We start from the raw sequence: 17,774 nt of genomic DNA on the forward strand, positions 1-17,774 counted from the left end.
TTCGCTTACCAAGGCCAGTTTCCTGGCCACTTTTTTATTGAGATGTGTGTGGGTAGTGGTCTTGCTACCCTTTTTTTTATTTTATTATTATCAAAATCATTTACTTAATGTACTTTTTTTTTAAATGTATACTTCACACACTAAGTGTGGCCAATTGGAGGGCACGCCTGTCCAAGATATGCCTATTTAACGGACACTTAAATAAAACCATATTGCACAGATCTTAGAATTATTTAATTTCGAGAGACGTAAATGAGAAAAAACAGCCTGTATTTTTACAGACAGATAATAGTTTCAAAACCTGTATAAGGCATTAAATTATTATAAATGTAGAATAATCCCCTAAAATTACTAAAGTCGCGTGCTACGATATAATTTATATTTAGCACGTGTAATGAAGATCTATGCGGCGTATAATATGCAAAGCCGTTAGATAAGAACCGGTTTGTGGCCAGTGGGCGTCTTTCAGTATCATGATGGATGGAGGCCCTGATACCATAGATGCTACAGCGGAATTTATGGTTTTTGCATTACGAGATAAGTGCAGGTGCGTGCCGAATTGTACGGAAATTTAAACTAGGATTTTGAACTTCTTTCTTTCCCACTTTCTCATTACCACTAATTTCGAACGAAAATCTTAACTCTAAAGGATAATAATTGATTAAACTGTTGCAGAACATTTTTTTATGGCAATAGTTTTATCTTTATGCCAGTTTCAAGTTAAAACATATTTGTTTTATTAATATTTTATGTAATACAGTGAATAAAACCTGCGCGCGGTTAAACCTTCTTTCTTGTAAATTGTCTTTGATATAAGGAACAGACTAAATATAAAATATTGACAAGCGCGGCAATTTTCATCAAAGTGATTAAAGTTAATGTAATTTTGTTTAAAATATAAGTATTTGATTTTAGATTGTACCTTTATTTTCATATTAAAGCCGTTATCTTCTTAAGTAGCGTCGTACTTAACTACGTCGAAAATTCGTGCTTCGTCATGTACTTCGTCGTCTCAATCTCAAAATAACTTTATTCATATAGGTAACCAACCAAATACACTTATGAACATCACCAGAAACGATTTCAAATTGATTCTTAATTACCATTTACCAATTCGAGGGCGTAAAGCGGGCAATAAACTCTCCACCAATCTTTTTAATCGCCAGGTTTTGGGTGATACAAATTTGGACTAAAGCAAATCAATCCCAAGGGTCATCCAAATAATCGTCAGATTTATAAATTTTTATTGATAACTTTACGTAGAATTTTAGAATAGCTTCTTTACGTTTAACAAAAGCATTTATTTAAGTAATATATTATTACTACATAATTCAGTCCGTATTTAATTAAGAAAAAATTACAACATGAGAAAACACTTTAATATATAAATTAATAAGTTATATATATATAAGTTTAAAAAATAATTGTAGTTAATTCTAATATACCTAATAACTAACCTTAAAATTTAATAATTAAAATATATTATTAAAAGGAGTCCCTTTAGGCAAGGTACCGAATACACTGGCAGCGTTCCCCCTTTGAACAGCTAATAATTTGAATTTTGAATATGTTTTATTAGCAAAGCAAATGCCATTTCTATACGTTTAATTAATCCATAAAATAACAGAAAAATAATTGGGCAATAACGAGGTTTGAATCAATTAAAAGGTCTTAATTTGTTCTCAATTTTTGTGTACGAATCATGAAAGCAGTCGTGTTGGCTGTACTCTTTATGCAACTAAGTGGGAATGTGAAAAATTCTGTTGGCTATATTGTAGGGGCTGGATGTAAGTACATGTAATCAAGAATCAGATACAGATTGGAAGACAAAGGGCTGACCTACCTATCACCAATCACCTGCATCATGTGCACACCCCACATACACACCCTCATCACCCAACACAGCCGAATTAACAGGGGGCAATCGGGCAGGAGGCTCACCTGATGTTAAGTGATACCGATAGTGCGTTGCCGGCCTTTTAAGAATTGGTACGTTCTTATCTTGAAGGACCCTAAGTCGAATTGGTATACGTATTTAATATTTATTATATATGCACCTTTTTGAACATGTTACGTATTCCGTCTTTGAATATATGTTTAGCTAATATTTCAATATGTATGATGAAAAATTAGTAACGTGAAATGAGTGATCGAGTTCGTTACCTACTATTTCTAAAAACTTATTTTCTATTAGCCTTTTAAATTTCCTCATTCATTTTTTCCTTGCAAACGTTACTATGAAAAGAATTAGATCAATTATTCAAGTCTGATATTTATTTATTTACACCACATCCACATTTAAGACCGGCAACGTACTTGCGAACCTACTGGCAATGTGGGTAACGATGGGTGACGTATTACTTTACATCAGATAAGCCTCCTCCTTCAAATATCATATATAACATCTGGATTGTATTTCTCGTTTTCCGATGAAACCGTTCCGTCCGCGTAAATATACTAGGGTCTAACGCTGCCATTCTTAAAATGTGTAAGTTAATTTTCCCCCGAAATTGATATCTTCCACCTCTCTTACTCACAGCTCTATAACGCTTTTCCAAAATTTGTCTATTTTATTATGAACATTTCTCGCATTTAAACATTTAAACATTTTTCTTTTTAGATCACATATTTATAGTTTATAAGACTTGTATTAGTAAAGTAGTTATGTTATGTTGTCTTTGCTTTGCTTTTACAGTAATATTGGTGGGAAACCTTTTTAAACAGCACTTGTTTTTTATTAATAAGAAAGTTATGTTACTAACATTTATCTATAAAAAAAACAAATTGTCTTTGACAAACTGATGAAAAAACATTTCAGTAAATGTCCGCTTCGCTCAATTACTCTACACGGATACAAAATACCAAGTCCTTCGGGAAGAGATGATTAAAACGAACACGAACAACCTGGTGTACCATTGTCGTGCTGACAAAAGTGACTGCGATGCCGCCCTCGCAAAAATGCGATACAAAGCCAGTAAACACTTCTATGCTTTGTCCAAGGCTGTGGTAGACTACGTCAAGAATAAAAGGCAAGCAAGACCTACAGGATATGTTGGTAAGGATCTTAATATGTACTTCCCAGTAGTTCCCATACAGGGCACAGTTGTATACACAAGTCGACTCCTGGGATCTTGGAGGTGAGGGCGGACTGTAAACATTAAAAATACCTTTACATTAATCTCAAAAGCATCCCAGAAGATTCGAATTAGGCTTCGAATTAGATGACATATGGTGCTTGGAAATAATAAAGTAACTTATAAATGAGATGAAGGTATTGATTGCCGACTGTTGTCGGGGAAAGTAGGCCTAATTGAATAAAACACACAGAAGTTAACAAAAGTAAAAGAAATAGTTTTTTTAAGAGGTCAATATCATATATAGATAATATATATTATAATGGCATGTGAAAATACGTGAGTAACAATTTAAAAAAACTATTTTAATATAAACTATCAAAAAAAATCTTTAAAAATAAATAAGTAAAAACACAAAAGTGTGAATTATATATTCACATAATAATACATATCAAAGTTGAAATAAGTGTTATGGGCCAAATGAGCTTTTCAACGAAGTTTTTAAAGGAACGAGTCACGTCTCAAATAGGATATATTTAATTTAATCTTCACTAACACATGACGCGCTAGGCTTAAATTCTTTGTTTGTTTTAAGGTACAGCAACATTCTGTCAGGATAATGTGTGTGTACCAGACACAGATCCTCCAATAGTGTATGGTGGGTGTTACACCCTTATCTCTTGCGGTGGTAACCAGACTTGGCATCTCGATCCAGTTGTCTATAAGCGAAAGAGGGGACGAATGTATTAATAAAAAAATATGAAAAGTATGTTTTTTTGTTTCTTCATTTATTTACATAATTATGCGTTGAACTTATTTGTTTAAATAAATAAAACAGAAAAGAAAGTAACGAGTAATTAATATATGGATACTGTGTTAGAAATAACGCAGAAATATTTCATCTATTAATAATCAAATTTATATGACATATAAATTACATAAGTAGATTAGATAAATAAACCAGTCAGGATTAAAAGTCAATTTGATATATAGTCCAGTCATTACGTCGGACAAATCGGGTTAGAAGAGAAAATGAACCGAAAAGGCCAAATTTTGGATATTACGTGGGGGGTAACTAGAAAAGCTTAAGTTCAAATCGTTGACCAAAATAACCTTGTGCAATTTCCGCCATCTTGAAAAAGGGTTAAATTCAATTTTTCATCATAACTTGGCTCCCCATTGAGACACGAAAATTTTCAAAGAATACTTTTTGTTGCTTTGCACAATCTACAATTAGGGTCCTATATATTTTCACGTATCGATCATCGTAATACAATAATAACGAATCCTAAATACAAGAGATTTTATCCCAATGCTCTTAAAATTTAATTTGTTTCTGCGAATCTTACGTATGCACGATTCAGAATTACAATCGCAGATTTCGTGAGACGAAAAAAAACTTAACCACCTGTTGAAACAATGCACTTTGTTACGAGATCGTAGATAATTGTTAAATCGTCTATAAGTGTAGCTGGGCATTAATCGGCGCTAATTTACTCGAGAAAATGTGGCTAAGATTCGTGACGCTGTTCGTCGTGTCCATAAACGCTGAAATTAGAAGCAGTTTAATTATTAACAAGTACGTATCTATGTTTATGATTCTTTTATATATAAATCTCCTGTCACGATGTTTGTCCGCGATGGACTCCTAAACTACTTAACCGATTTTAAATTAAATTGGCACACCGTGAGCAGTCTGGTCCAACTTAAGAGATAGGATAGCTTAGATCTTTAATTATAGTCGCAATTTTATTTGATTGCAATTTGTTTGATACAATTCTAACAGATGGCGCTGTGTTAAAAGTACCAATGTTTCACATCAGTTCAAATTTAATTATTATTAATATATTAAAGGCTTGTGAAACCAGTGGGAGGTATAATAAGTAAAAGTTTTATACCGCTTACGGAGTTGCCATCACCAAAAATTCATCATCGATCAGGAAGACGTCACTTGGCAGATGAATGTACTGAAGCACCGAAATGGAAAGAGGTGCATGAAGGAGGAAAGGTTGATATATTCGGTGATTATTATGATGATAAAGTCGCTAAAACTATGGCAACTGTTATCATACCGGATCACATTGACTGTAAGTAATTTACTTTTAATATTATATACGAAAATAAACGACTGAAATATAAGAGTCTTTCTTCCAAGTGCGATTTTAATCCCTTTGGAGTAGAGACTCTTGGATCAAGATTCCAAACTTCACCTGGTAGATAGTACCGGCACCCTAGAAGCTGGTGTTTGCCTCAATACAATGACGAAATGCTGCCAGTTTAAAATACACTACTTCTTCGATCAATCTTTAGAAATTTGTTGTTTATAGTTGGATATTTGACTGTTTTGTTTAGGTTTTAATAAACGATAATTATTTACTTTAAACAAAAAACTATTTGTTCATACTATAAGGTAGATAAAGCATGGTTATCTAGGATATCTAAATAGTATTACACCCACCAATGACGACATCAAATAAATACTAAAAAGTCCTTATTCAAATTAAAACGAAAGAACGTAAATAGTTTTGTAGCACACACAACGGACCTATTGAGTACATACAAATGTACAATAGTTCTGTAGCTGTTTCTAATAAACTCGACTTTCGGCATCAACCGTACCGAACGTTCTAAGAAGTTCGTTATTTTGTTTACAAATTGGTATTACCCGAACGTACTTTATCACGAAGATGCCTCAATATCCCAAGATATAAAAAACTTTTACAGATTTCTTATACCGACTTTTCCTTTAAGGGTATTCAAAGTAGAGACTGGGGCAAGTTTCGCGAATGCCAAAATTGTTATAGATTCACACTTAAACATATTTCGTTGTCTTACCCTTAGCGCAATGTACGGCTCCCATATTCCAAAACAAAGGAAATGGAATTTGAAAGTCATACATAGGCTCCAAAACCCCAAATATGCGCAAATCTCAGATTGTTCTCAATCTTAGATTGTGGATTAATTACTGGGTGCGGGCGTAAAACGTTACTATATTCTAAATATAGATAGATAGTAGATGAGTAGATGCTTCCAATGTGAATCCACTCCTCATGATAGTACCACAGAACAGATTCGCTCATTGCCTTAGAGTGATTGCAAATAATCACAAAAAAGTTCCACCAATCTCAAAGCAAAATAAGAAACGTATCGTTTTTACAGATAAACACTTTCAAGTAACCACTCAAATGCCATACTTCACTGTTGGCACAATAGATGCTATCGGCTACCACCCAAGTACATTGAAGAGTGATCATCCCAGCGAGTGTGAGAAGATCTACCAGGACCACATAGCCGATCAATACTCGGACGAGACCACAGACTATTCTGAAGAGTCGTTAGAGATGGCGAGGATGCCACTGTTTGCTCGAGAATTTCATGAATCAATGGAGGATCGTTTCGCAGAAATGTACGATGATTTACGGTAGTCAATTATGTGATATTTTTATAAACTTAATTTTTTTAATAAATTTATACGCATTTTTATATTTCTTCATTTATTTCATACCTTAAAATTTTCAAATATTCTAATTGTTCCAAGCAGGTTGATATAAGATTTTTCATTGCACATAAAAAACGGGATAAAATTAATTTAGTACAATATTCCATTTTGTATGTTCTTAAAAGGTATGTGTTGTGTAAACGATTACACTCGATTACTTTATCTCGAGGGCTATTTATGATGTTTTACGTAAACTTAAATAAATCCAGCGTTGTTGGCCTAGTGGCTTCAGAATTCAACTCTCGTCCCTTAGGTCGTAGGTTCAATCCCCGGTTGTGCACGGTTGTAACTTTCTATCTATGTGCGTATATAACGTTTAACGAAAACCGGCTTGCCTTAGACCCAAAAAAATCGACATGAAACATTTACAGAAAGCTAACATTTACACAAAAAACAGACTTAAAAATGTTGAACCACCACTGATTTAATTATAATACATTTTATAAGATAAATGATTTTAATCATTCATAAAAGTTTTTAATCTGTATTACAAATTCGGCAACTGGCAATACTGTCCTAAGCCTTGTTTGAGTGTGCATTGGCAGTAGTTTCGACTCAACAAAAGCTACCTCTACCTAGCTACCGCCTTATAGTTAACATTAATTCAGGTATTAAAATATATCGGATTTATTATGATAGTAATAAATGGATTTTTGCAATAATATTTTTTATTTGTTGTTAAACATGTTTATACTGGACCGGCTTGTAAATTAAATTTGTTAGGTATCTTTACATCTTTGTCTTTATCATCAAATACTTCCTCTGTTTCATCATCATCAAAGTCGTCCATGTCTAAAGGATTCCTGAAATTATAAAATAGGTTTAAAAAGCTATATGTAATACATATAGCTATATACTACACGTAATGGTCGGTAATGGAGGGTAATATGTAAACATACATCCAATAACAAGTCACTATTAGCGAATAATGTAACCATTGTAGTAAAGGTTCCTCTCCTGGTGCCAGATATCTTGTGCTAGTCTAAAAAGCTCCTACGCAACTCTGATTTCTTTAATTTAGCAGCCCGTGTCTTGCCTGAATTTTGCCCAAAGTTAATAGCTTCAACAAGTCGTATAAACTTTCGATAGTCTGCAGAAACTTTCGTGTCGTCCCGATTCGTTGAAGGGCTTCCATTACTCTCTGGATCTGATGCGAAGGATGCGAGGGTAACACCACTAAGCTACGGGGTTATCTTCATTAATAGTCCATGCCTCACACCCGTATATATACAGGGGCAGTTGTAACAGAGTAAGAATCAAACCCATAGTATCATATTCATGCGACGATATCATAGTTCTATTTTTAGTTTACGAAAAGAACCCCGGTCCAATTCGATTCGAGATTTAATTTCTCTATCGGAATCTCATGTTTAATTTACCTATGTATTTATATTTCCGCATGCAATCAAGGTTTTTCACCTGCTAGTGAAGTGTAAAGCTCATAATATTATACGTGACAACATCTCGTGCAACGTACAATTATAATAATATATTTAAATTGAGCAGTGTTGGCCTAGTGGCTTCAGTGTGCGACTCTCATACCTGAGGTCGTAGGTTCGATCCCCGGCTGTGCACCAATGGACTTTCTTTCTATGTGCGCATTTAACATTTGCTCGAACGATAAAGGAACACATCGTGAGGAAACCGACATGTCTTAGACGCAAAAAGTCGATGACGTGTGTCAGGCACTGGAGGCTGATCACCTACTTGCCTATTAGATTTAAAAATGATCATGAAACAGATTCAGCAATCTGAGGCCAACTAAAGAGGTTGTAGCGCCGCTAATTTATTTTTATTATTTAGATTATGTCAGACCACATAATATTTATTCGTAAACCTAGACAAAGTTAAGATTAATAAAATACTCACTTATGCCAATCGATTTTATGCCGCTTTCTGAAACAAAAGTAACATTTAACATTGTTTCGTAGATATGTATTAAACGTATATGCTCGTATAGAAACCTGTTTGTAGCAATGTAGTCTTGGTCCATATATTCTTCAGAAATTTCAACGGAGAGCGGCTGTCCTCTATGATCCTGAAGGATTCCGAAGTATCGTGGTGCTCTAGTTACTGTGAAGAGCAGGCCTGAGAAATATAATGTTCTGATGAATCCATTATACATACTTAAAGTTCTAATATCCTTCAGAAGGTTATAGTAGTATTATAATCATTATTTATTTATTCAAGCAGATAATTTTTGGTTGTATGAATGTATGGTATGGTCTATATTTTGGCTATTATTTGGTTAGTTACATTATTGTCTTTAATATTATATTAGTAAGATTAGCGCTATTACCGCCAGCATTCTGTTTATCACCATACAAATGTATAACATCTTGGAATGAAACCAAAATGAATTTTTCCACATAATAAAAAACACAAACAGTAGAGTAAGTATTATTTAATAAAATAGCATGTTATTATGTTTATAGTGTATTATAAATAATATTAACTTGATAGAGAGTTTCATGTTTCTTTCGACTTTAAATATTTGGCTGCATAGATTTCTTTTTGACTGTGGTTTAACCACAGGGTACAGTTTAGCATTTTTATTCATTTCCATTCATTTTAATATCGTGTTCGTTACCATGGTTACGTTGTTATTAACAAAGGTTTGGTAGCCGTTGAACCGTTTAGTAATACGGCCGTAGGTATTACTTTTTTTATATAGAACAATGGGCAAACGGGCAGGAGGCTCATCTGACGTAAAATGTTACCGCCGCCCATGGACACTCTGAATACCAGAGGGCTCGCGAGTGCGTTTCCGACCTTTTAAGAATTGGTACGATCTTATTGCTTGTAGTTCCCCTAGTAAATAATATTGTCACTTACTATCATCTACACCAATAATAGTTTTAATGGCAGCCATTAAAACCACAATTTTTAATATACACATATCGAACATGTTTCACGGATATTTTTTGTCTAATTCCTCAACAGTTTGACTTATGAGCAATTAGCCTTTGTGTGCGAAAGTTAGGTAATGTTTGTAAAACTGCTATTGTTAGAAAATATTGTTTAATACAAACAATAAAACGTGACGATTAATTTCCAGTTGATAGGTTGGATTTACGCGCCATTTCCTGTAAAAAATAACCTAATTTTTAGCTAAACTTCTTACGTTATTCAATCGTACAAATATTGACATATTAAACAAAGTAATGGAAATAACGCGACCTTATATGTGAAATTTGTGTTCTTGGGTTAACGGCTCTACGTAAAGTGTAGCCATGCAAAATTTCAAAGATAGCTAAATGTATAAGAAATTTTACCGAATTTCTCATCAATCGTCACGATTGCTCGAAACGTCGATTTATGTAGATATGTAATACATCTGTATCCGTAAAAGAGATTCAAAAATGACATCTTGAGGATTTAACTAATTTTATACTAAGTTAGTTGGTAGATACCCGAAGATATTAATTGCTTAAGATAACATCCCTTATCTATCTACTATGAAATAACACAAAATAAACTCCAACAACGAAAATTTATAAACAAATCCTTATTGCTATTTTACTCTTTACACTCTGATTTGTGAATATTTATTGCCTCAGGAATCAAACTTATGGGTTATAACAGATTTAATAACAATGCCATGGAAGCCGTGTTATTAAATTATCTTATTATTGTTTATCCTTTTAAATATTGCGCCTAGCATATTTCTTTGGCAAACATGTCAATTTACATCTTTCAATAAATAAATAGAATCAATAATAGGAATGGTATGAATGTTTCATGCCAAAGGCGGGAAATTTGCCCAATAATATTAGATCATAATTTGCTATTATAATCAGGAAAAAAATCCTCCATTTGCATATTAAATTAAATATAATATAATAGATGCGGTAAAATTTTCCATTTCCTAATATAGGGAGCATTCGATGAATAAAAAAAATATCAATGCTCTATGTTTTGTCTAATCACATGTTTTAAAAATTTTGAAATGCCTAGCTATTGTAAGATATTATTTAACTATAGTAGGTTCTTATTTACACGAATAATTTAATATTTTATAATTTACTCAATTTTATTTTTATCAAAAGCTTTCTTTTATTCGCGAGAGATTCGCGCTCCCTTGCTAATCACGATTGCTAAAAGCACTCGAAAAATCAAGTAGTAATAAATTAATTAGTGTAAATAATGCAATCAATTCAGGTTTTTTTCAGTTTAATAAATTTTATTTAAAGGTCAAAAAAAATCAGTAATTCTTTATACTTTTTATTTATCTATCGCCTGTAAAAAAGATTTCCTTCGCCGCCCCAGAGTCGCCGCCCTCCATAACCAATAAGCTCTTGTCTTACTGCGTTATATTTCTTGAAAAACAGCTTCTTCAAAATACGCTTCCGACGTTTATCTTCTTTTAAACATGACTCCAGTTTATCCATACATACGTCTTCTCTGAAATGAGATGTAAGAAGTCTTAAGCTATTCGTCCAACAGAATGATCCAAATGTGAACTGCTTTAAAAAAATGTCATAACCACCGCGTGATTAAACAATTTTATTTAATATAGTTTATATTAATATTTAATTATAAATATTCATATATATTGTGAGTGTCGTATATGTGCAGAAATACTATCTATGTGCGGTACTAGTAAAAATATATATAAGAAACAAAATTTTGCGCTTCCATCCTTGTTTAATAAAACATTTCTAAATTTCTTTAACTAAACCTTTTCGATTCTTCTTTGGTTAAGATTCAGAGTCGGAGCTTAGGGTGACATTTAAGAAAAAAGGTTAGGATTAAAAAAAATACTTTTGGACCGACTCGTAAACGAATTCGAATTATAGATTTAGATTATTTATACATACACAAAAAAATCAATGCTGGCTGTGCACAACATTATTTATAACCGCTGAGCCAATTTTTAATAAAATTCGTTCCTTAAATATTTATGTTCGATGACATATTTTAAATTGTAAACAAAATAATTTACTTGTAATTCTGGTCTAGCAGCAGTTTAATCGGCTCAGTTTTGGTGTATTTATCGGGAAGGCGGGATCCTGGTGGCATCTTTGAGAGTTCCTTCATCACGCCCATAATAGTGTTCTCCAGTTGGGCCAGTTTTGGCACCATTAAGCGTTTAATGACCTGGAACGTACAAAAAAATGTAATTTAAGTATTTCGTAATAATGTTTATGTCAACTTTGTAATATTTTATAAACATATGGTTTATAGATCCTAGCAGTAGAATCGAAACAAATCGGCTTTTTAGTTGTGTTTAAAACTTTAAATAAAACACTCATAATTAAAAAACCCCCGAAAACGCTTATCTATGCAAAATGGCGTCGCACTTTTTTTTTTATTGCCACTAGAGACTAGTCAATATAACATAACTTGTAAATAAGTAAACATACATGAAGTGTTGAAACGTGGATTTTTTTTATAAATTAACGCTCATTTACAAGTTATTCAACTACATACATAAAATGATTTTTTTACATATTATTTATCAATAACACTTAATTTTGATACAGTCAATCTAAATTTTTACGTATTTAAAAATTTACTCCATAATATCTCGATTATAGTTCTCGGTTCGTGATAATAATCAAAATAGTTGCACTTGGTTCCTGATTTTAACAACAAACCTAGGGACTTAGTCAAGGTGCCTTGACAGTAGTATACGTTGAAAGTCAAAGAAATGCATTTTCAAACATATTTAATTTTCGACTTTCTACATACACTACTGTTAAGGCACCTTGACTAAGCCTCCAGGTATGGTTTAACTGTATCCATAGATAATTAATTGCAATATTTTAGTAATATCTCGCTATATTAATAAATTATAGCAACGATAAATCTTACCTTGCCACATTTATTACCCGTCTTACACGGTGTTCTGAATCGCCTCCCGAGATCCATATTTGGCAAATTTTGAATTTGCGTGATTACATTGGACAGAGTACCAACTGCCGAGTTTTGAACTAAAATGGTATTAAATTGGTAAGGGTCCATGAATTAATTATTGCTGCTTTGTTTTTATAAAAAAAAAACTAGCGCTAAACCTTCTGCTGGATGAATTGTTTTCTTCGCAGACAAGTATGTCTTCTTCTGAAGCTGAGACACGTCGTAGATTTTTAGTTCTAAAGCATGCCGGTTTCGCGACTCCTTCCTTTACCTTGCTCGGTGAGAAGTGGTAAAAATGGTCATAAAAGGAATATCACAGCATACATTGAACATACGTCTCAAGACATGAGAGCCGTCACTAGGCCAACTACTCAGGGTTTAGTCAAGACGTCTTAACAGTAGTGTATGCCTCATACCTGCTCAATTTCTTATACGTCCATTCCTTTATTGTTACCACCAAATCAATAATTATAATTAATCAAATCAGTCTACGAGTTCAAACACAAATTACATATTTAATATATTTTGAAATACCATATAAATCCGAAACCGAAAATTCTTACCCATTTTCTGTCGCCTCGTTTTCCCTATTCTGGCGATATCTGGTTTATTAGACTCATCGGAATTTTTGCTACAACCAATTAATGATAAATATAACAGTGTAATTGCGAAGAACAGTTCCCAGTCTAATTTCATTTTACCAAATGAAAAATTCATGTACCTTAGAGGGTTTGATTCTATTGTTTGGAATGTTTACAAAACTGCATAACGATAAAGACTGCGTGATTATTACGCAAAGTTTACAAATCTAGAAAAAATACATGTTCATACTGTAACATTGTGTTTTGTACCTACTCATAAATTACAAACAATTTATCGTATTAAAACTACAGGCAGTACGTTTAAGGTCGGATTCTTAAAAAGCTAGTAAAATTTTGCACAATATTTTTTTTGTATTTTAAAGACTCTGTAAATAAATTAAAATTTTGGTATAGTCTCACCTTGTCCACCATGATCCGTCCTTGGTGTAATACATCTTTTTATAGTTTATAATTTATATTTAACTAATAATTTATTATTTTGCCACTAATGATGGTAAAAAAAGTGCGTGCGTACAAAGTACACATGTCAGAAGTGAAACTTCTTTGTAAATTAACTGACTGAGATGATCATGTACCAGTATATGATCACTCCATGTATTTGTATATCTATATTCACTGTTTATACGTGCAAATAATAATATAAGTAAAAAAACGTGTGGCACTTGGAGACTGCCGCGGTAAAGCTATTACATAGCATTTATTTATCAACTTATGCAATTATAATTAGTTATTAATGGCAAAATTAGATTAATTTACACTATACCTATTTGATTATGCTTATAGTTCAACGCCAATTCTAGGGCCGCGCGGCCATTAGAAATTTGGTGCGCGACTGTACATGCGCAGACATCCCCAATTCCCCATCACTATCTGCGAGCGCTCATAACTTGTGGCGATACCTATACTTATAGTGACTGGTCGTACTTGAATTCGTGTATGCGGTGTAATTAGTTGTTTCTACTACGTATTTGCGTGTAAAACGTTATGTGACCACACACACACAGTGTGACAACTTTTATACTATTTATAAAAGTAACTATTAGGTCGTGTAAAATACCGGAAAGTCAAAAATTATATTAGGTAACAATAACGCGTAATTCAATTCCTGTCCGACGTCGTAACATTAGTCTAAAGTTTAGACTAAACTTATATGCAAACATAAGATTCTTATCATAAATCTAAAATGCATCATGGCCATTATTCATATATGTACTTTTATTAAGAAAATATACTAGCCAATTTTTTTTTCATTTTCCCGTTTCCGGACATCTTGGAAACCTGTCAATTCTACCAAACATTTACTACCGCATCTGTGACCTACGGTCTGTGACAGATCACAGAAGTAGTCGTTCGAGAGTCTCGAGGCTCGTGCCATAGTGTTCTATAGTCTCACCACTCATGTTAGATTAAACATAATATCAAAATCAAACTCAAAACTGTCAAAACCCTAGAGATATATATCCATAAATTCAAGCAAGAAAATGTTGTGACTTGAGACTTCAGACTTGGATCTTACTGATATATGAGCTAATTCGTAAGATTTAGTTTTAATAGTTTTTTTTTAAACGTACGCCGCTAAAAAATAAATTCGGTAATCTTTGATATGGAGAAAAATGAAAAGGAAACAGTACTTAAAAAGAGTCCTTTTAATATTCTCAATAATAAGAATGAAAACATAACATTTATTGATCTAAGTAATCAACATTTCACTAATCTTGGTAACTTAACTTTACCGATACACTTATGTGAAGTAAACCTCTCGCGCAGCAGCTTAACGCGAGTGCCCCAAAGCATTATGGATCTTACAAACATTCGAAAATTGGACTTATCTCACAATAATATTGAGGCATTTGATGACGTACCAAGCTTTTGTCATATTATACAAGATTTGGACCTATCCAACAATAATTTACGCAGTCCTCCTTACTGGGTCTGGGCAGAATCTCCTAAAAAATTAATAAAATTGAATATTAGCAATAATACAAACTTAAAGGCTTTAAAATATGACTTTTTATTAGAATTTTTACCACATAGACCTCTAGTCAAAGAAGTTATTATTCACAATTGTAGAATAAATAAAGATAACGAGCTTATAGCAACATTTGTAAATGCTAAGTCTATACAACTTGGCAATTTCTATTCTTTATGTAAAGCGAATGCTTTTTATGATATTCCTTTTAAGAGCCTTAGAGAATGTATTAATTTAGAAAACCTTAATGTACAGAATACATTTATAAATAATGTTAATGCAAATATAGGTGTATTTGAAAAACTAATAGAAATAGACTTGTCTTGCAATAAAATAGCTACTCTGCCTAAAGAATTTTGTACTTTAAAAAATTTAGAAGTTTGTTTGCTATCATTTAATCAGCTACTATATTTACCTGAAGAAATACTTGAGTTACAGAAATTAAAGGTGCTATCTCTAAATAATAATGAATTATGTATGCTTCCAAATAATTGGAGTAAAATGAAAAATCTTAAATCCCTAGATTTGTATGATAATTTTCTTTGTGATGTACCTGAAATCAATAACTATGATGAAATTGATCTTGCCCAAAATTATTTTGAAGAGCCTGAGAATGATATTTACATTGAAAAACAAAAGAAGATAAGATTAAAGTATTCAGAACAAAGATATTGTGGAAGGTAATTAAATAATTTAAATATGAAACACTTAGTAACAAAATGTAAACTAAAAAAGGTTTCAATAATTTCATTTTTAGGAAAAGGGAAGTAGTTAAAGATGAATGGGATCATACTCCTAACCTAACTGATGATGAATTACAATGTTATGAGAATGAAAGCAATGGTTGGTATCAATTTAAACTTATTCTCAACAAAAAATAAAATTCTCTATAACAGTGAGCACTGACAAAAATTATTTGTTTAATCTTATACATTATAGTGTCAAAACAAGCACCATATTATGTTATACCATTTTCATAATAAAGAATGTGTTTTCTGTTTTTTCCTTTCTAACATTTTACTTTTTTAGATGTTGTATGTTTTAATGTATCACATAACTGGCAAACTTATAATTTCAGAAACTTCTCAAAACAGACCTTCATCAACTTCATCTGAAGACTGGGAAGCAGAAGATTGGTGGGTTCCACATTTGACAACTGGAAGTGGAACTTTAACTCAATCTCCTTGGGTTATGTTTATTAAAAAAAAAATTGATGAAGGTCACTTCTGTCCCATTGATTTGCATGAGGAACCCATTAATACGGTATCACAGCCTAAAGTTTTTAGGACTGTGTCTGGACAATTTGATGATTATTCTGATGATGATAATGAATAAGAATTGTTATTTTATAGAAAGCATATTGTCATACATTTTTGATTTTACATTTGTTTTAACAACTTTAAAAAACATAAAAGTGAATTACATTATGTTAAGTTAAAATAGTATCATGTTCTTGGTAATTTTATTTGTCAATTTAATTTGATAAAATGTTACAAAATATTTCTTGGACTATATCTTCATATATTGTATTTCTATTGCCTCTTGTGACCTGAAATAAATAATACTTACTTAAAATATTGTTGTATCTAACATAATAAAACTATAAAACTAATTACTTTACTTTTAATAAAAACCATCAATTTTGTACACTTAACTAAATAAGAAAGTGTTCTTAGTTCTTACCACCCAAACTTTAGCATCATTATGGTTTCTTATTAATTCTATAAGAGGATCACTCTTCCTTATTGGTATTGTAGCAATAACAATATTGTTTAAATTGCTGGTAAATATTTCTTTTACTGTGTTCTTAAATGGGATACTGTAGAATTCCATTTTTCCTATCTCATCTATCACAAGACATGATTTACAATCTTCACCCTGTATGATAAAGTATAATATTAATTTATCATATTCTATGAACAATCTGTACCTTGGCAATCAATGACTACCTTCATATTTAAAATAAAATAGTAATATACAATAGGTACACACCTTTTGCAAAGTAGGGAGTGCAATGTTTTCAAACTCTTGAATTAGAACATCATATTTCCCAACTTTACATTTTGCTGGTGTACTAAGTAATCTCTGGTCTCTTGCTAGTCGACCCTTTACTCCATTTAGGGAAATCACATCAAATCCTTCCCTAATTCTATTTGTTCTAACTTCCTCAGTATAAAAACCTGACAATTTGACACCTTTACACTGTAAAGATTTACATATCCTTTTTATTATAGTAGTTTTTCCTACTCCTATAAAAAAACGCAATGTTTAATAAACTGGAATGTATTATCCATGTCAATTAGTAAAGATATATTTTGGTACTTCACCAGGGTCACCAGTCAATATAAAATATTTTAGCTTAGTATTATTCATTCCTCCAATAGAAGTCGTTAATCTCAAAGGATTTTCTGCAACCCACATGAAGTTTTCTAATAATAAAATCTAAAAAGACACCTAAATACATAAGAAATCGTATTCTCAGCTGATTTAATTTATGCCATTTTTTACTTACATGTAAACAACTTAATCCCTTTCTTACTCCATTGTCACTTCCATTGTCACTTTATGTTGTAGAGCACCTTAATAATTAACAACGTCAAAGTCTTATCAGTACATATTATATATTATATGAGAGATAATACTTGTGGTTTATTTGTATTTTGTAGATATCTATGAATAAACCCTAACGGGGTCCTTACGCTCAAACCCGATAACCTATCTCAATCCATATTTGACTATACGAGATAGACGTCTTAATCCATCCATCCATT

At 32.1% G+C, this 17,774-nt stretch overlaps 6 protein-coding genes across 8 annotated transcripts; 3 read left to right on the forward strand and 3 right to left on the reverse strand.

Moving 5' to 3' along the window:
* Positions 1 to 1,664: 1,664 nt before the first annotated feature.
* LOC110994752 lies at positions 1,665 to 3,843 on the forward strand. Its single transcript, XM_022261582.2, has 3 exons — positions 1,665 to 1,787; positions 2,819 to 3,055; positions 3,670 to 3,843. Exons 1-3 carry the CDS (start codon positions 1,703 to 1,705, stop codon positions 3,822 to 3,824), a joined length of 477 nt encoding a protein of 158 aa, XP_022117274.1. The 5' UTR covers positions 1,665 to 1,702; the 3' UTR covers positions 3,825 to 3,843.
* A 736-nt stretch (positions 3,844 to 4,579) lies between these two features.
* Positions 4,580 to 6,499, forward strand: LOC123689936. Its single transcript, XM_045632024.1, has 3 exons — positions 4,580 to 4,653; positions 4,929 to 5,161; positions 6,234 to 6,499. Exons 1-3 carry the CDS (start codon positions 4,580 to 4,582, stop codon positions 6,497 to 6,499), a joined length of 573 nt encoding a protein of 190 aa, XP_045487980.1.
* A 756-nt stretch (positions 6,500 to 7,255) lies between these two features.
* LOC110994757 lies at positions 7,256 to 9,550 on the reverse strand. Its single transcript, XM_022261588.2, has 4 exons — positions 9,409 to 9,550; positions 8,538 to 8,661; positions 8,443 to 8,469; positions 7,256 to 7,376 (listed from the first exon to the last, which is right to left on the reverse strand). The coding sequence occupies exons 1-4, from the start codon at positions 9,479 to 9,481 to the stop codon at positions 7,262 to 7,264; spliced, it is 339 nt and encodes a 112-aa protein (XP_022117280.2). The 5' UTR covers positions 9,482 to 9,550; the 3' UTR covers positions 7,256 to 7,261.
* A 1,234-nt stretch (positions 9,551 to 10,784) lies between these two features.
* On the reverse strand, positions 10,785 to 13,212 carry LOC110994756. Its single transcript, XM_022261587.2, has 4 exons — positions 12,996 to 13,212; positions 12,391 to 12,509; positions 11,519 to 11,673; positions 10,785 to 10,977 (listed from the first exon to the last, which is right to left on the reverse strand). Exons 1-4 carry the CDS (start codon positions 13,147 to 13,149, stop codon positions 10,806 to 10,808), a joined length of 600 nt encoding a protein of 199 aa, XP_022117279.2. The 5' UTR covers positions 13,150 to 13,212; the 3' UTR covers positions 10,785 to 10,805.
* A 1,159-nt stretch (positions 13,213 to 14,371) lies between these two features.
* LOC110994732 (leucine-rich repeat and death domain-containing protein 1-like) lies at positions 14,372 to 16,350 on the forward strand. Of its 3 annotated transcripts, XM_045631827.1 has the most exons (4): positions 14,372 to 14,568; positions 15,442 to 15,683; positions 15,761 to 15,846; positions 16,082 to 16,350. In XM_045631827.1, exons 2-4 carry the CDS (start codon positions 15,481 to 15,483, stop codon positions 16,336 to 16,338), a joined length of 546 nt encoding a protein of 181 aa, XP_045487783.1. In that variant the 5' UTR covers positions 14,372 to 14,568; positions 15,442 to 15,480; the 3' UTR covers positions 16,339 to 16,350. The 3 variants fall into 3 exon arrangements, with proteins under 3 accessions (XP_045487783.1, XP_045487782.1, XP_022117241.2); XM_022261549.2 differs by lacking the exon at positions 14,372 to 14,568 and having other exon boundaries at positions 14,577 to 15,683; XM_045631826.1 differs by lacking the exons at positions 14,372 to 14,568; positions 15,761 to 15,846; positions 16,082 to 16,350 and having other exon boundaries at positions 14,575 to 15,450; positions 15,527 to 15,667.
* Positions 16,351 to 16,417: 67 nt separating this feature from the next.
* Positions 16,418 to 17,493, reverse strand: LOC110994735 (cancer-related nucleoside-triphosphatase homolog). The gene is made up of 4 exons (XM_022261552.2): positions 17,331 to 17,493; positions 16,996 to 17,252; positions 16,687 to 16,881; positions 16,418 to 16,552 (listed from the first exon to the last, which is right to left on the reverse strand). Exons 1-4 carry the CDS (start codon positions 17,422 to 17,424, stop codon positions 16,478 to 16,480), a joined length of 621 nt encoding a protein of 206 aa, XP_022117244.2. The 5' UTR covers positions 17,425 to 17,493; the 3' UTR covers positions 16,418 to 16,477.
* Between the last annotated feature and the right edge of the window lie 281 nt (positions 17,494 to 17,774).

This window comes from Pieris rapae, chromosome 17 (assembly GCF_905147795.1).
Source record: "Pieris rapae chromosome 17, ilPieRapa1.1, whole genome shotgun sequence".
Classification (NCBI taxonomy): domain Eukaryota; kingdom Metazoa; phylum Arthropoda; class Insecta; order Lepidoptera; family Pieridae; genus Pieris; species Pieris rapae.

What these genes read in the sequence shown, in the direction of transcription:
- LOC110994735 (XM_022261552.2), bottom strand. Translation starts at nt 17,424, where the DNA reads ATGTGGGTTGCAGAAAATCCTTTGAGATTAACGACTTCTATTGGAGGA. An exon ending in TATATTGACTGGTGACCCTG is followed by an intron (nt 17,253 to 17,330) that starts GTGAAGTACCAA and finishes GTTTTTTTATAG; the next exon opens with GAGTAGGAAAAACTACTATA. An exon ending in CACTCCCTACTTTGCAAAAG is followed by an intron (nt 16,882 to 16,995) that starts GTGTGTACCTAT and finishes TTTATCATACAG; the next exon opens with GGTGAAGATTGTAAATCATG.
- LOC110994756 (XM_022261587.2), bottom strand. Translation starts at nt 13,149, where the DNA reads ATGAATTTTTCATTTGGTAAAATGAAATTAGACTGGGAACTGTTCTTC. An exon ending in AACGAGGCGACAGAAAATGG is followed by an intron (nt 12,510 to 12,995) that starts GTAAGAATTTTC and finishes ATACCATTTTAG; the next exon opens with TTCAAAACTCGGCAGTTGGT. An exon ending in CTGCTAGACCAGAATTACAA is followed by an intron (nt 10,978 to 11,518) that starts GTAAATTATTTT and finishes ATCTCATTTCAG; the next exon opens with AGAAGACGTATGTATGGATA.
- LOC110994757 (XM_022261588.2), bottom strand. Translation starts at nt 9,481, where the DNA reads ATGTTCGATATGTGTATATTAAAAATTGTGGTTTTAATGGCTGCCATT. An exon ending in TATTATTGGTGTAGATGATA is followed by an intron (nt 8,662 to 9,408) that starts GTAAGTGACAAT and finishes TATATTTCTCAG; the next exon opens with GCCTGCTCTTCACAGTAACT. An exon ending in CATAAAATCGATTGGCATAA is followed by an intron (nt 7,377 to 8,442) that starts GTGAGTATTTTA and finishes TTATAATTTCAG; the next exon opens with GAATCCTTTAGACATGGACG.
- LOC110994752 (XM_022261582.2), top strand. Translation starts at nt 1,703, where the DNA reads ATGAAAGCAGTCGTGTTGGCTGTACTCTTTATGCAACTAAGTGGGAAT. An exon ending in CTATATTGTAGGGGCTGGAT is followed by an intron (nt 1,788 to 2,818) that starts GTAAGTACATGT and finishes AAAACATTTCAG; the next exon opens with TAAATGTCCGCTTCGCTCAA. An exon ending in AAGACCTACAGGATATGTTG is followed by an intron (nt 3,056 to 3,669) that starts GTAAGGATCTTA and finishes GTTTGTTTTAAG; the next exon opens with GTACAGCAACATTCTGTCAG.
- LOC110994732 (XM_022261549.2), top strand. Translation starts at nt 14,638, where the DNA reads ATGGAGAAAAATGAAAAGGAAACAGTACTTAAAAAGAGTCCTTTTAAT. An exon ending in GAACAAAGATATTGTGGAAG is followed by an intron (nt 15,684 to 15,760) that starts GTAATTAAATAA and finishes TTTCATTTTTAG; the next exon opens with GAAAAGGGAAGTAGTTAAAG. An exon ending in TTATGAGAATGAAAGCAATG is followed by an intron (nt 15,847 to 16,081) that starts GTTGGTATCAAT and finishes TTATAATTTCAG; the next exon opens with AAACTTCTCAAAACAGACCT.
- LOC123689936 (XM_045632024.1), top strand. Translation starts at nt 4,580, where the DNA reads ATGTGGCTAAGATTCGTGACGCTGTTCGTCGTGTCCATAAACGCTGAA. An exon ending in AGCAGTTTAATTATTAACAA is followed by an intron (nt 4,654 to 4,928) that starts GTACGTATCTAT and finishes AATATATTAAAG; the next exon opens with GCTTGTGAAACCAGTGGGAG. An exon ending in CATACCGGATCACATTGACT is followed by an intron (nt 5,162 to 6,233) that starts GTAAGTAATTTA and finishes TCGTTTTTACAG; the next exon opens with ATAAACACTTTCAAGTAACC.